Source organism: Triticum urartu, chromosome 3A, assembly GCF_056163025.1.
Source record: "Triticum urartu cultivar PI428250 chromosome 3A, HENAU_Tu73, whole genome shotgun sequence".
Classification (NCBI taxonomy): Eukaryota; Viridiplantae; Streptophyta; class Magnoliopsida; order Poales; family Poaceae; genus Triticum; species Triticum urartu.
This window is the reverse complement of record NC_141875.1, coordinates 364266622-364281188: the sequence shown is the minus strand read 5'-3', so window position 1 is coordinate 364281188 and position 14567 is coordinate 364266622. Positions and strand designations below refer to the sequence as shown.

General features: G+C 41.2%; 2 protein-coding genes across 2 annotated transcripts in view; both read left to right on the top strand.

Annotated features, from left to right (window-relative positions):
- SCD1 (stomatal cytokinesis defective / SCD1 protein (SCD1)) overlaps positions 1-11860 on the top strand; it is a 29671-nt gene extending 17811 nt beyond the window's left edge. The window contains exons 15-31 of the mRNA XM_048707354.2: positions 2259-2334; positions 2436-2509; positions 2590-2640; positions 3086-3243; positions 3878-3925; positions 4528-4585; positions 4668-4751; positions 4838-5069; positions 5173-5372; positions 8250-8314; positions 9125-9248; positions 9343-9524; positions 9625-9696; positions 9796-9956; positions 10081-10119; positions 10860-11068; positions 11613-11860. Of these exons, the coding sequence (XP_048563311.1) occupies positions 2259-2334; positions 2436-2509; positions 2590-2640; positions 3086-3243; positions 3878-3925; positions 4528-4585; positions 4668-4751; positions 4838-5069; positions 5173-5372; positions 8250-8314; positions 9125-9248; positions 9343-9524; positions 9625-9696; positions 9796-9956; positions 10081-10119; positions 10860-11068; positions 11613-11708 (1929 nt within the window). The 3' untranslated portion in view covers positions 11709-11860. The remainder of the gene's footprint in view (positions 1-2258; positions 2335-2435; positions 2510-2589; positions 2641-3085; positions 3244-3877; positions 3926-4527; positions 4586-4667; positions 4752-4837; positions 5070-5172; positions 5373-8249; positions 8315-9124; positions 9249-9342; positions 9525-9624; positions 9697-9795; positions 9957-10080; positions 10120-10859; positions 11069-11612) is intronic.
- A 139-nt stretch (positions 11861-11999) lies between these two features.
- LOC147979717 (uncharacterized) lies at positions 12000-14274 on the top strand. Its single transcript, XM_087547131.1, has 4 exons — positions 12000-12623; positions 12722-12776; positions 12860-13818; positions 13908-14274. Exons 1-3 carry the CDS (start codon positions 12517-12519, stop codon positions 13058-13060), a joined length of 363 nt encoding a protein of 120 aa, XP_087403257.1. The 5' UTR covers positions 12000-12516; the 3' UTR covers positions 13061-13818; positions 13908-14274.
- The last annotated feature ends 293 nt before the right edge of the window (positions 14275-14567 follow it).

The following is a 14567-nucleotide window of genomic DNA, read 5'->3' as shown; positions in this document are numbered from 1 at the left end:
GCACAACACTCTGATTCTATGGAGTGGGACCCCAACTTTAGAAATGGATATTGCCTAATATGTGGCTGCGAACCAAAAACATGCCTACCTCAGTCAAACTTAGCTAACATGGAGTGTGGAAAAGTGAGGCAAACCCAGTGACCAATCAAACAAGCGCTAAGAGTCTTGATGTCATTTAAATCCTTTCTGAGCCAAAAGCCTAGCCATGGCCGTGCCTGAAAGTAGCAAGTGTGCAGCCGCCTCTGTTTTGTGTGAATTTTCAGTATCTCTACCTAATATTAGAGGAAGGATTGTTTCTCCACTTTTTTTCGTCATGGGGTCCTTTTGTATTGCCCGTTAATTTTTTCGTCCGTCATCTGCACTGGATTTTTGCCAGTCGTTCGCGCGTACAGCGTACGAAATAGAAAAAAAGGAAAAGCGGCCGGGTGGGAGTCGTACAGCGTGCGAAATAGAAAAAAAGGAAAAGGAGCCGGGTGGGAGTCGAACCCCAGAGCTCCGGCCTTGCAACAAGGCCCAAGGCCAATTGAGCTAGCTCTCAATTGTGATGGAAAATAGAGTTGGCCACTACTTAATATCAACAAACTTATGGACCCTCTGTCCTGCACATGGACCGATATTGGGCCTGGTCTGAAGCAAAAAATAGTTATTTCTGCGGGAAGGACAAAGCCAACTGAACTGGCTTACGATTGTGTTAGGAAAACAGCGGCCTTTCTAAATTAGTTAGTCTCGCATCGTTTTTTTTACATCAAATAAACAATACTATGACAGCGAGGTTAATTGAAAAAGTACACCGGTGTGGGCTTCGGTACTACACATGGGATATTTTATCCCACAACTTATAAAATGAACAAGCATGGAATTATAGGCACACAAGTTTGCTGCTGAATATGATTTTCAATTATTAAAAATCTGTACAACATCAGAACACTTCTTACTTACAGATTTGGCTAATTATTGTGATTTTATATTATCCTATGAAATGTTATTTTATCTGATGAATAGTAATATTATTCCATGCCTAAAATCATAGTTTGGAAATCTATCTTTTTGCTATCTCATTTTCCCTTAGTTGAAAAGACAATCGATCACCCCTGCTCTATTGTATATATTTTTTCGTGCGTGTCATTACGTGAATGTATATATTTGATAATTTATGTAGAAACCTATGTTTTAATGTATGAACTTTGTATACTCTACACCAGGTATGAGGAAATATCTACATTTCTAAAGGGCCAGTGCATTGTTGTAAAGTTTTCCATTAAAGTGATTGTCAAATTTTATTTTGTATTCAATATTTGCTTAAGCTATCTCATAAAGCTATTGTAGATGTGCCTTGGTACTCTGCCTTGGTACTACTACAATACACAGACGGTTTTTCGAGATTGTTACCCGGTAGACACATTTACCAACCACCCTCGGACAAAAACAAAACTGAAATAATGTAAATTTAAACATTTCTTACAACATGAGGTAACCTCCATCGTTCAATATCCAATCAAGACGAGCAACCCCAGCTAACATAAACTTTTTTAGAGAGTCATCGAAAGATCGCGCGGTAGAGAAAGAGAGTCGTTCTAAGATGATGCAGAACACAGAGACATATATGTAGGGTGGAGGAAGGAGTAATTCAACAGTAAAAAAGGCCGGCATTGTCACCTGATGTATGTGATAGTCAAAAATATATGTGATACACACAATTGATATCGAATCATAGAATATGTATCCTAAAGATATGTCACACAAAATTGATATTGTGCAATAGAATATGTATGCCCCGTTGCAACGCACGGGCATTTGTGCTAGTTACCACTAAAGCTGGAATGCCATAAATATAACATTTTGAGGCCCAAAATCGCGATAGAACCATTAGTCTGCAATTTAAAGCAGTGTTGTTCAGGTTGTTTCATTTTGAACTCTGCGCTGCAAACTTTGTTTCTCACACATGCCTGGGAGTGTCATTTTTTTCTGAGAGAAAGGAAGTGCATCACTTTTTTTGAGAGAAAGGAGGCGTGCCATTTTCATTAAGAAGAAAACACTAAGATAGCGTGAACAACTAAAATACAAGTATTTACAGTATGAGCACTGCATCCGTCAACTGCGAGATCAAGAGTCATCCTCACCAATTGACCTATGACCACAATGACAGGAAACTCGCCTTGCCCAGCCTCTAGCAAACTCCTCTCCTAATAGAGAATTTTAGCCTAAAAATTCCCTACTAAGCATCTTATGCTAAAGTTATTTGCATGTTTTATCTTCAGGGACTATGGCTTCGTCTTCTGAGACTTGGGGCAACTGAGGATCCCCTTTCATCATTCGAATATGGAACCATTCTTGGTATCTTGAAGTTTCAGTTTATACTATATTCTGTCATTGTGTAACACATTTATCTATATATGTCTTACTTGCCCAACATGATTTCTGTTGCCTTTTTGCAGCCTTGATTGAGTCTGATGCAGAAGGCATCGGAGGGAGTGGCTTTGTTGAATGCATCAGAGAGCACATTCATTCTGTAATCTGAATCTTATAACTACATAGTGCATACCTTGCTACTTTCTGATCCACTTCATAAGTAACTTTTCTACCTTATAGGGTTGGCAATGCCGCTTGACTGATGAGCAGTTTATTGCTGTAAAAGAACTGGTGAGTCTTATTTCTTATTCCATAGCCCCACATTCTGCATGGTATAAGTACTGGTTCTTGCAAACAGTTTTTCATGTTCAAGGCGGTGATTGCCATGATATTTAGCTGGTCACTAAGATGTAGGTATGTGGGCAAACTAGTTGTGCTAACTCATCACTTATAATTTAATTGCTATGAAAATTTGACTTCTGTATCAGGTGGTGGTGGGTACTGCCTTTATAAGCTTATAAAATTATAATGCTATATTTGTGCCGATGTTTTCAGTAGAAATCGTACCCAATTAATTATCACTTCACTACTATGGAAGTTACGCCTAGCTTCTTTCTTTACAAGTTTATGAAGCTTGCATTTTGTGTGTGTACATGCAGATCTATCAATATGCTTATCTTCTTTTCTCTGTTGTGTCGATTCTTGCAAAGAATCTCATCATTCTCTCTTCATGCAGCTTAAAACGGCTATAACTCTTGCTAGCTCTCGCGATGATGTGTCAACCATTAGAGATGCTCTTGAAGTTTCTGCTGAAATGTACAGGAAGGACCCAAACAATGTTCAAGACTATGTCCAGCGTCATCTGTTATCCCTATCAGTCTGGGAGGAGCTTCAGTATGTCGTTACTAGCATGAGATAATTCGTTCTTAAGTTAAGATTAGTTTCCAAAGGTGCAATCCATATGCCATGTCATTGTCTAATCTAAAAGTGTTGCTACGTCGACCGTGAACAGCACATTAGCTTGTCATGCCATGCAGCTTTGTTTTGAAATAAGCTAAGCGTGTGTGTGTGCCTGTCATGTCATTGCAGCTTTGTTTTGAAATAAGCTGAGGGTGTGTGTGTGTGGACTAAAATATAACTTTGGGGCTTCAATTGACAAATAGCGTGTAGGTTCTCATAAGTAAAAAAAAAAAGGCAATCCTGAAAAGTGAGGAGAATCAAAATAAGTTACATGAAATTCAAACAAACATTGTCTATCGCCAGCAGCATGATTACTCATCGGCCTGTGTGGATCACAGTCTCCAGAGTAAGTTCTAAGTTTATCAGGTGGATCACACCCTTCTTAATAGATGGGAGATCCATTCTCCTTTCTTCTGTTTGTTTAGGTTTATTGCCATGTGATCATTTGTGTTTCTAATAGGTTCATTACCATGTGTAATTTTAGTCATTCAGTGTCCATCTAGGGTTAGAGTTGTTGTAGCGTCCATCTATGGTATGAATAGTATACATGATTGTTTTTCTTTGGCAGCTTCTGGGATGGCTACTTTGAATATTTGATGGAAAACTGTTCGAACAAGTAAGTTTCTGAATTAGTTATGTATATGCCTTTACATCATGTATTAGTTTGCAACATATGATTAGACAGAAATTCTTGATGCAGGTTTAAAATATGAACAGTAAGGAATATCTTACATTTACATGGTTGTGCAGTATGTGCAATATAACTGTAATTTTTCCTTTTTATGCCTCCGCGTATCTTCTAGACTAGAAAAACCATGTAACTGATATAGCAGATTTATAAAATCGCATTAAGTTGATTGAAATAAAATGTGGAAAATATTACGTGTCGATGTCAACGTTCATCTGTTCTTTACTAGACAAATTCCAGTATTTACAAAAAATTGGGACAAACAAAGTACCAATGCATCTACTGTGGGGAGAAACTCCTTTTACTTGTATGGGTGGGTGCTCCCACTATCTCAACCAGTGAGTGCTTGAGGTTTCTGCACATTCTCTCAACCTATTGCAATCAATGTACACTGAGATAATGTGCACATGGCTCAAGGCGCATTCCATGGATGTGATAATGGTAGCACCGATCAATACAATAAGAAAATTCCAATATTTATACTTGTTATCTAATGATCTTATCTCTTGTTTATTTTTCTGTTTCCGCAGGTCAACAAATTATGTAACATTAGTTACTGCACAGCTCATTGTCATGGCAACTCACATGGTACTTAGCAGGTTACGTCTTGTATTCACTGTCGAGCAATCAAATTTTACTATCCTGACTTTCTATTTTGTCTATAATGTAGGCTGGATTGGGACTACCTGATATCGATTCTTGGAATATGATCGAGAAAATAGCAGAGAGAAACAACTTAGGTTATAAGCAGCTTGTAAGTCAAACTAGAACATGACAGTGTCTTGATAAATGCCCGCTGTGAAATGTATTTTCTTAATAATTATTTTGAACTTCCCTCAGATCAAACTTAGAGCATTGCTCACACATCTGCAACAACTTCGTGTTGGCTATTGGGGGGTCCCTATAGGAAAAGGCCAACCACCGCCATCATATAGCATGGCTTCCCCTCGTGCGCTTGATATATCTGATGAAAGCGAACAACCTGCTGAGGCATCCGTGTTAGGCCGAAGTTGGGTGCACAGTATGTTCAGTAGGGACAGAAGCTTAAGAGCTAGCTCCTTCAATCGAGCCAGTAAGTTTAAGCTAGGCCCACCTTTCCTCCTTTGAGGACCTAAATGGAGAATATATTATCTTGACATCTCCATATGTCCCTAATATGACTTGGATAATCTCAGGTGATACAAAGGCTGGTGCTACTGCGGGCAAAACAGACCTAGCTGCTGCGCAGAAGAAAACTCAAACAAATATGAGGATCCTTAGAGGACACACAGCTGCCATTACTGCACTTCATTGTGTCACAAGAAAAGAGGTGTGGGACCTTGTTGGTGATCGTGAAGATGCTGGATTTTTCATCAGTGGAAGCACGGATTGCACGGTTAGCTTTATGCTGTCATAATTATTTTATTTGCAATCGTTGCTTTAGCGTAATTGTTAAATTCTGGTACTAACCACACCAGTAGCGAATCATGGGCCAGAGTATATGGTTTTAGTATGATGACCTCTCCAATTTTTACCAATCTAAAGTGGAGAAACTTTTTCAAGGAAAAAGCAAGTGCATTATGACATTATCATGAAAATTAGAACCTACCAGGCAAGTTAGGAACACAAACGTTAATCAGGATGCTTTCGAAATACCAGATATGGTTTTAGTCATGTTTTTTGTTGAGAAAAACTGATATTCTCAATACTTGTCTTTGTAGAGATGCATACCACGTTTCTGCACCCGAGCTCATATGATCTCACATGAACAGTAAACTCAAAACAAATAGTAAAAATATCATTAAATCTGAAAGTTTTAGGCATCGAACATGATAATGTCTTATAACTGCATGCAAATTTTTGTGTCGAAGGACATCTGTGGTGCCCTGTGCAGGAAAAAACATGGGTGCTCCAAAAAGCCTTTGCTAGGGTACCTATTTTTGTTTTGTTTGTGCAGGGAACTGCAGATGTCCTTTCATCGTGAAATTTTGCATGCAGTTAGAAGACATGAGCAGGTTGATGCCTAAGGGAATTTCTAGTCGAACCCCTAAAATTTAGCCTCCAAAGGCCCCCTCAAACCTTAACTCCTCAATTTTGAGGAGTTAAATGAAAACGGTTCCTGATACTTCATTTGGATGATGGTTGATGCAATGAAATAAGTTGCATGAAATTCATGTATTCTTTTGGAGGAGTATCCAAATTTAGAGTCCTCTGATGCAGCTGTCTCAAGAATGATGGTTGGATCTTTGGAATGCCCTTTGTAGTTACCTTTCCACCCTGTAGGACAATTCTTCCATGTCTAGTGCATGAAATCAATTGATCAAAGCATCCCTGGCCATCCTCATTCTTCACTCAAACCCAAGAGTTTCTCGGTGTCTTCATCATTGGGTGCCCTCAAGTACACCGGTCCATAAATCTCAATGACAGCTTGTGTGTATCTTCGAACGGCTTCTAGGATTGTATCTTTCCCAATGCGGACATAGTCATCAATGGTGTCAGCTGAATACCCATAGGCAAGCACTCGAACAGCCACGACATACTTCATCAATGGGCTTGCACAGTTGCACTTATCTCTCCCAATGCACTTCTCCTAAGTGTAAACCATGGATCATGCTCCTCAACAACTTTTGCAATGGTGAGGAAGAGACTTCGGTGCATCCGAAATCGCCAGCGAAAATATTTCTCTCGATAGGTTGAATTGGGTGCAAAGTAATCCTTCATAAGCTTGGCATGGCCTTCTGATCTATCGCGATTGATGTACAAGCGGCAGAACTGTGATCCTAGTCTTGGTCGCTGAAAGTATCACAAACGATCACGACAATGGCCATTTCAAAATCATCGTCTTTTTCCTCCTCCGACGAAGAGTCGTCGAAGAATATCTCCCTTAACCTCTTCATCTACACTTTGGAATATTCGATGTTGATTTTGATTGCAAAAACAATAAAACACAATCAAAAGGCCAAAAAAACGCACCTAGGCAATTTGTCGAACACTTTGCGGGTGGAGGAGGTGACAGCTAGGTTTGCGGGTGGACAGTGGGGGCTGGGTGATGGTCTGCAGGCTCCGAGGAACAAGACTCTCCTCCAAGCCGTGCTTGCCCGTCGCCGGCCAAGCTCGCTGCGGCCATACTCTGGTTGGCGTGGCCGCGAATCCGGCGCTACCTAGCTCATCCGCGGGTGCTCAGCGGCATCTCGGTCGTCCACCGGTTCCGATTTGGACGAACCCAAGCTCGGCGGTGGCCTTCTTCGTTCACTAGAGTGCGGTGGTGACGGTGAAGATATGTGGCGATTCCGGTTGTGGCGCCGCCGGCGAGCTAATCAAACATGGCCCGAGAGGTCGGTGGGGGTGTCGGCGAGCGTGCGTGCTGGCCAGCGGAGGAAAGGAAATTGGCGGAGACGGCGCCCGGGTGTAGGTAGTCGAGCGATGTGGATGCATATGAGAGGGTTTTTTGCTGAGAAGTTGCTTCGGCCGTTCGAATCTTAGGCGCCGACCTCAGCCTAATTTTTGAGTTAAACCGACTGAGGGTTCGGCTAGGTGTGGCTCAACTCCTAAAAAGGGTATATTTTGAGGAGTTAGCACTTTTGAGGGTTTGGCTGGATGCTCTAAAATTCAGTTTTTTTTTACTATTTTTATGATTTTCCTGTTCACGCGGGATCATATGAGCTTGGGTGCATTTTTTTTTCCTTACATAGTAAGGCTTCTGTGCGATCTACTTTTTTTGGTGTCCAGAGGATCACGCTACAAAGGATCAATATCGAAATGTATAACGCCTGCTAGTGGCTTGTAATTGTGTTCGAAAATGTGAACTGGCTGGTTATGGCCCACTGCTCACTCAGTTCACATCCAGTTTCCAGAAAAGAATCGAAAGCCAGATTAAAATTGGATTATTCCTTATCTTGTAGCCATACTTGAACAATCAACATTGTGCAGGATTGCTTGTAATCGGTTGGTATTACGTGTACTATGTTGGGTAACATCATTTGTGCTTCTGCAAACTCTTGCAAAAATACGTACATCTATCTTTGTAGCCCATGATTTTGTAAGTTTTGCAATACAGTGGTTGTTCTACTCTAAATTACTTTGTTGGGGATTGCTAAGTGCTTCTTACTAGTTGAGGGTTTCAGTAACATCTGCGCAGTGCTTGTTCATTATCTTCACCTTATTGGTCAGTGCTTATAGCTATGCTGCATTACAATGAAATCTCTTCATGAACAATTGTGCGTATGTGTGTCCTTAGTGTGGATAGTGATTGATACAGTGATTTTGCATGCAGGTAAAAGTTTGGGATCCAAGTTTGCGTGGTTCCGAACTTCGAGCAACACTTAGAGGGCATACCAGGTAGAAAATGTCATCCACATTACTCAATGGAACTGTCAGCTGTGTGAACATTGCATTTAAACTTAATTTTATATCCTACTCCCTCCGCCCCAAAATAAGTGTCGCTGATTTAGTACAACTTTGTACTAAAGTTGTACCAAGTCAGCGGCACTTATTTTGGGATGGAGGGAGTATCATAGTTGGGTGTATAGTAATCTGACTAACTAATTACAATTGCTCATCCGAGACACTGTATAATGCAAGCATACAGTTGACTTTTCTCAGTATACATGTTCAAGCATGTATCATTGTTACTGTTATTTGGAGAGTCTTTTGCATAACGCAACTTGAACCATCTTGCAAATGCATGGGCATGGGGTTGCATGTAATAGTTGCATACCCTATATCTGCCCTTTCAAGCATGGTTCCTTTATGTCTAAAGTTCAACCAAGGAATGTGATAGCCTTTTTTTCCTTTTCCTTTTGGCCGAGCATTGGATCAGTTCTACACTTGTTTTCGTACGACGAAAAAAGAATATTCATGCATTGGTTCTGGGAGGAGTGTTGTTCGTGCTCTCATCCATAAAGTTGTTGAGAATCATAGGACAACAGTAACATTAATTGTAAAGTGTTGTAAGGTCTTTTGTGGTCTATGGCTGATGCGTTCGCAGTAGTGGTTATCAACAGACTAGTCATAGACCTTCAAGTACTTTTGATTGGTTTTTTGTCTTTCTAGCAGCATCGTAAAGTATTCAGGGTCTTTAACTTGCCATGCTGATTTGGCTACTCAAATTCAGTCTAGATTAACTGCTGTCCACTTAAATTCTTGCAGGACAGTTCGGGCTATTAGTTCAGATCGTGGCAAAATAGTTTCTGGAGGTGATGATCAATCTGTCATAGTCTGGGATAAGCAAGCTTTTAAGCTTCTGGAAGAACTGAAGGACCATGATGCACCGGTTAGCTTCTTCATCAATAGTAGTAACTTACATATCATTGTCTCCATATCTAACCCTTACTAAGCATGTTCATGCACAATTGACATTGATATAGGTCACTTCTGTGCGGATGCTCTCAGGAGAACGTGTTCTTACTGCATCTCATGATGGCACGGTGAAGATGTGGGATGTCCGGACTGATACTTGTGTTGCTACTGTGGGTCGTTGTCAAAGTGCAGTTCTCTGTATGGAATACGATGACTCGACTGGAATTCTGGCAGCTGCTGGGAGAGATGTGTATGTACTTTTTTTAACTTGGAAATGTTTTTAGTGCTTTAAACTAATATTTACTTGAACAACTTTTGTTCCATTCTAATCTGAAAGGTCATTTCATCAGGGTGGCGCATGTCTGGGATATTCGTTCAAGTAAGCAGATGTTCAAGCTTCAAGGGCATACAAAGTGGATAAGGTAATGCCTCTGTTGGACTGTTGAGCATTCACATTCTCCTGCGCTGGCGATTTCGACCAGTAATTTACAGATGCTGACACAAATTTTGGTTAATTATAGATCAATGAGGATGACTGGGGAAACGATAATAACTGGGAGTGATGATTGGACAGCTAGGGTGTGGTCTCTTACACGGGGAACATGTGATGCTGTATTAGCATGCCATGCTGGTCCCGTACTTTGTGTTGAATACTCACCTTCGGATAAAGGAATTATCACTGGTATGTGACCCATTGCTTGTTTTTAAAGTTAGGTGGGAGGTCTGCCAAATCATATCGAGTGTCTATTCACGATTAAAGAATTCTCTCCATGTCACATGTATCTGATCCTTAATTAATATGCCAGGTTCCTCTGACGGGCTTATACGTTTTTGGGAAAACGAAGGTGATGCATTATGGATTGTGAAAATTGCTTCATCTGTTTTTCTGTATTTACTTTTTTGTACCTTATTTAGGAAAGTTAATGTGTTTGCATTATTTGTACAAAAGGGACACATAGCATTTATCACTAGAGGATACTGAGCTGTGTTACAGCACGAGTTTGCTTAATGACTGATCCACATTGTTCCAGTAATTACCCATGTGATGGTGGATGCAAAGTTACATAAAATTGGAAATAGTTCCGTGTTATTAGCGGCGGCAGTCCTATGCACTGTATGATTGACTGAACAAGTTATTCAGCATGTCTAGTTTGCAGTTTAGCATCAATGCAATGTGTCATTGACTTCGATGACATGTTAGTAGTTTTCGTAATGAGCACTTAGCACCAATCAGTGTATTGTGGACCTTTTAGTACCTGTGGCTGCATATCTACTGGAACCCGCATACTTATTGGATATGTGGAACCCTTTTGGCTTGGACACCATAACAACATGAAAATTTACCAAAAAAGGAAGAAAAGAAAGATAGACTACTGTGTCAAGTTATATGTTCAATCTTTATAATTTACGAGCCGCTCCTCTTACCTTTAACTGATCTGTTGATGGTAGCCTCATTTCATCATTTTATGGTTTCAAATTTATATTATTATTTTATGAACAAACACTTGTATAGGGAAAAATAAATATAATGTTAATGTGGCAGAAACTGGTGAATGGAACTCAGGGCATTTCATTTTTATTGTAGGAGGCATAAAATGTGTTAAGAATCTGACGCTTCACTCGGCATCGGTTCTGTCCATTAGTGCTGGTGATCACTGGCTTGGAATTGGTGCTGCTGATAATTCTATGTCTCTTTTCCATCGACCACAAGAACGATTCGGAAGTTTCTCAAATACAGGATCAAAAGTTGCAGGATGGCAGCTTTATAGAACTCCCCAGAAAACGTCTGCAGTGGTAATACATCTCATTGCTTTGTTTAATTCATTCCTTCCTAGCATGTTTGCAATATTGATCAATGAGAGGCCTGTATTGATTTCTATCGTGGTCATAGCATGATAGCAAGTAGGGCAATGGAGTAGGCACGTAACAATCACACACTAGAAATTCAACACATAGATGATAGATACCTTCCCCCACTTTTGTTAACTTCTTTGTACGTAACAAGCAAAGCTGCCTGCTTTTAGCAAGGATGCTTTGTACCACATCTGTATTTTGTTCATACTTATCTTTTGATAAACAATTACTATTCATACTTGACGTCTGCTCCGTGATGTTCCTGGCACAACTATGTGTTTGATTAATGTACGACTGGACCAATTGTTCCCAAGCATGACTGTAGATAGTCATACTATATGCATATGATGTTCCAAGGCACGTCATAAAATCACCTTTTTTGTAAGCATCATTATAAGTTTGTAGTATGTCCAAGATGCCATGTTAACATTCATGGTTGAACAAATGGTCGTCCATTCTAAATCCTCAATTTTCCTTGTGACAGGTGAGATGTATAGCATCGGACCTGGATAGGAAAAGAATATGCAGTGGTGGCCGGAATGGACTTCTTAGGCTGTGGGATGCTACCACAAGTATCTAAGACATTACTAGGATATATATGTTCATGTAAAGAAATGTCAATTGCCCTGTGATGTTGTATGTCATTTTCTGTTTTTGGTCGTCTTGTAGAAATAAGAGAGAAACTCTATTTGTTCCATCCATTATGTAATCTCAAAAGCTGTTTTGATGTCTCGTGTGAAATTTTGTCTATAATTTTAAGGTCTAGGTGACCCCTAGCCTGCCAGGTAATCCCTCCGTTCACAAATATAAGATGTTTTGCATATTTTAATACGGACAACATTCAGACTGATATGAGTGAAAAAACACACTATCTTTTTTGACCATGAAAACTGCAGGGCTCACCTCACATCATATTTTCTTTATTAATAAAAGAAAGGCAGTAGCATATTCACAGGAAAGAACGGTTCCACCAGCAGTGGAAAAAAGTGAAGTAAACATTAATTATACATATACTAAACCTGGCCAGGTTTAGTTTACCAGGTTTTTTTTTTGACTTTTTCCTATCAGTAAAATTCGGGCCAATAGGGTAGTGACGCGTTAATTTGTGGGGGAGCTGGCAGGGTGCGCTTCTGGGTGCGTTTGGTTTGTTACGTCCGTATAGTCGGTGGCTGCTGAAATTGCTAGCCCTACTCGCTTCGAGAGAGACCTCGTCGATGTAAGGCCACCACGGCACCCCCGAACAAGACTATAAATACTCTCCTTCGCTCTGCCTCACGTTCCTCCCCGCTCCACAGCCGAGCTCCCGTTCCCTTCTCCGTCTCCTCTTTGCCCGCGTCCCGCTCGAAACCCACACGCACTCATCTTCCACATCCGTGTGCTCCGCTGTGATGTTGCCGACGGTAGTCTGCACCGTGGCTATGCTCCCCAGGCGTCGCCTGCCCCGACGGCTCGAGGGTCCTTACGCGTCAGGCCGCCTTGGCTGGAGTGTGCCAAGGTGAGGAGCTGCCATGACCGTGGATCCCCCTACCTCCTCTGCTCCTTCTAACCTCTTCTACCACTCCACTGATGTGCTCCATGCTGCTCTCGCGACAGAGATGACGGTCAACCCTTGGTTGCACGGCGCGGTGGCCAGCCATGGGACTGGACGGTACTGTCGCCGGCGCTCTGCACCTTCCGCCGGTATCTCCTGTATGTGCCTACATCACTCCATGTCCCATGTCCCTGCTACAGCCGGTGGACCTCCACATGTTGGACGAGAACAAGGGCACTGAAGACCATGGCCAGTCCCGTGAGGCCGTGACACCATGCCTCTCCCACCTCTTTCGGTGGCTTTCTACTGCCCCTGCGCTGGGAGCTCAACATGGAGGGACTCGCCATGGATCGAGCATCGTCTGGAGTCTGGACGCAACTGCCCACTGCCCTGCAAGTTGACTGTTCCAACGCCCACCAAGTGTTTGATGTAATGTTTTGACGGCTGTAGGTAAAAGAAAATCAGTTTTATCCAGAAACTATGTTGCTATACTCCTAATTTTGTGTTCTTCCAAGAGATTTGACTTCACCATTAATTGAGGGAAAGGACTTTCCTCAACCATGCACCATATATTGTTTCCGCATTCATTTTTCTCTTTATTAACTTAGTTATTCTCTTATTACCATGTTTATGGTTTCCGCTACAAAGTTTGATGACATGTTTCCTCTTATAGTGTTGATGATAAGTCATCGAAGGTTATACGTGTGTTCCATCCCAAGCACAATTCTTTTTCTTGACATGTTCCTTTTGTGATATGTCTGCTTATGCAATGAGGCTTAGCGTGCTACTGGTGGATTGCAGCTTGGAAATATGTTGAAAGAGAGCTTTACTATCAGGAGGCCCTCCATAGGAAATAGGATGCAGTGTAAAATGGACTGTGCCTTAACCCTTGTTTGGCATGAACTTCATGGATGAGGCAATTGAGCTCTACACAACAAGCATATTTAATACATCAAGGTTGTTAGGCACAATTGTTCATGTAGAACCATCTGCTAAACTTACTATGACTTCCTTGTGCTCCATGGAATCTTCCTTGTGCTCTGTGAGGCCTGGCGCTTCCGGTCGCCCCCCACCCCCCCCCCCCCCCCCCCCCCCAAGAGTGTCGGGAGAAGCGGCTGCTACAGAACGCATCACACGCTATATGCTCATGGGTCTTCAGGTCAGCTCCCTCTCGAGTCATGCGTCCATCTTCTTCTAAGGCAGATTTAGCATGCATTTCAGTTAATTGTTCCATTAATGTGTTTGTAGGACAGGGATGGGAGGCTCTTCTACAAGCTCATGATCGACATCGAGGAGCTGCATATCCTTATTTATAGAGATAATTAGAAGTTTGCGAGAAATTTAGTGTGCTCTACATCTAATTTCAGAGGAAGTACATGCACTGTAGCAGCATGCAAGTGGGTTCATGCCATTGTACATAGCAGGTTCCAGCTGTTGTATTTCCTTACTTTCAGAGACAATTATTAGTTTCTGAGAAATATATATTTCATAGCACGAGCACGTGACTATGAGAGATTATTAGAACAGTAGTTCTACCTACTATCACATGTATTTTTCCGTTGATTGTACAAGTTTACATGTACATCTATGAATAAAGAAGAACCTTATTACTGAAGTTATAGAAACTGAGGTGGTGTTGCTCTATATATACAGGCTATTATTTGCATGCTTTTCTGAATAAGTGCACTTTAAAATGTGTTGAAATCTAAGAGCAGACAGTTGCATGTTCGACTTCTGTTGTGCAGTACCATTTCTTGCAAAATACTTTCAGTTAGAATAGTTGTCGTGCAATATTTGCCTAGCTCTAATACCAACCATTTCTCGCAAAATACATACACCTTTTTTAGTGTCTGAATTTTATTATCTGTTGGCGGTCAGTTTTTCCTACTGCAGTTCTTGGATGTGCTA

What these genes read in the sequence shown, in the direction of transcription:
- LOC147979717 (XM_087547131.1), top strand. Translation starts at nt 12,517, where the DNA reads ATGTTGCCGACGGTAGTCTGCACCGTGGCTATGCTCCCCAGGCGTCGC. An exon ending in CTTGGCTGGAGTGTGCCAAG is followed by an intron (nt 12,624 to 12,721) that starts GTGAGGAGCTGC and finishes CTCTCGCGACAG; the next exon opens with AGATGACGGTCAACCCTTGG. An exon ending in GCCAGCCATGGGACTGGACG is followed by an intron (nt 12,777 to 12,859) that starts GTACTGTCGCCG and finishes TCCCTGCTACAG; the next exon opens with CCGGTGGACCTCCACATGTT.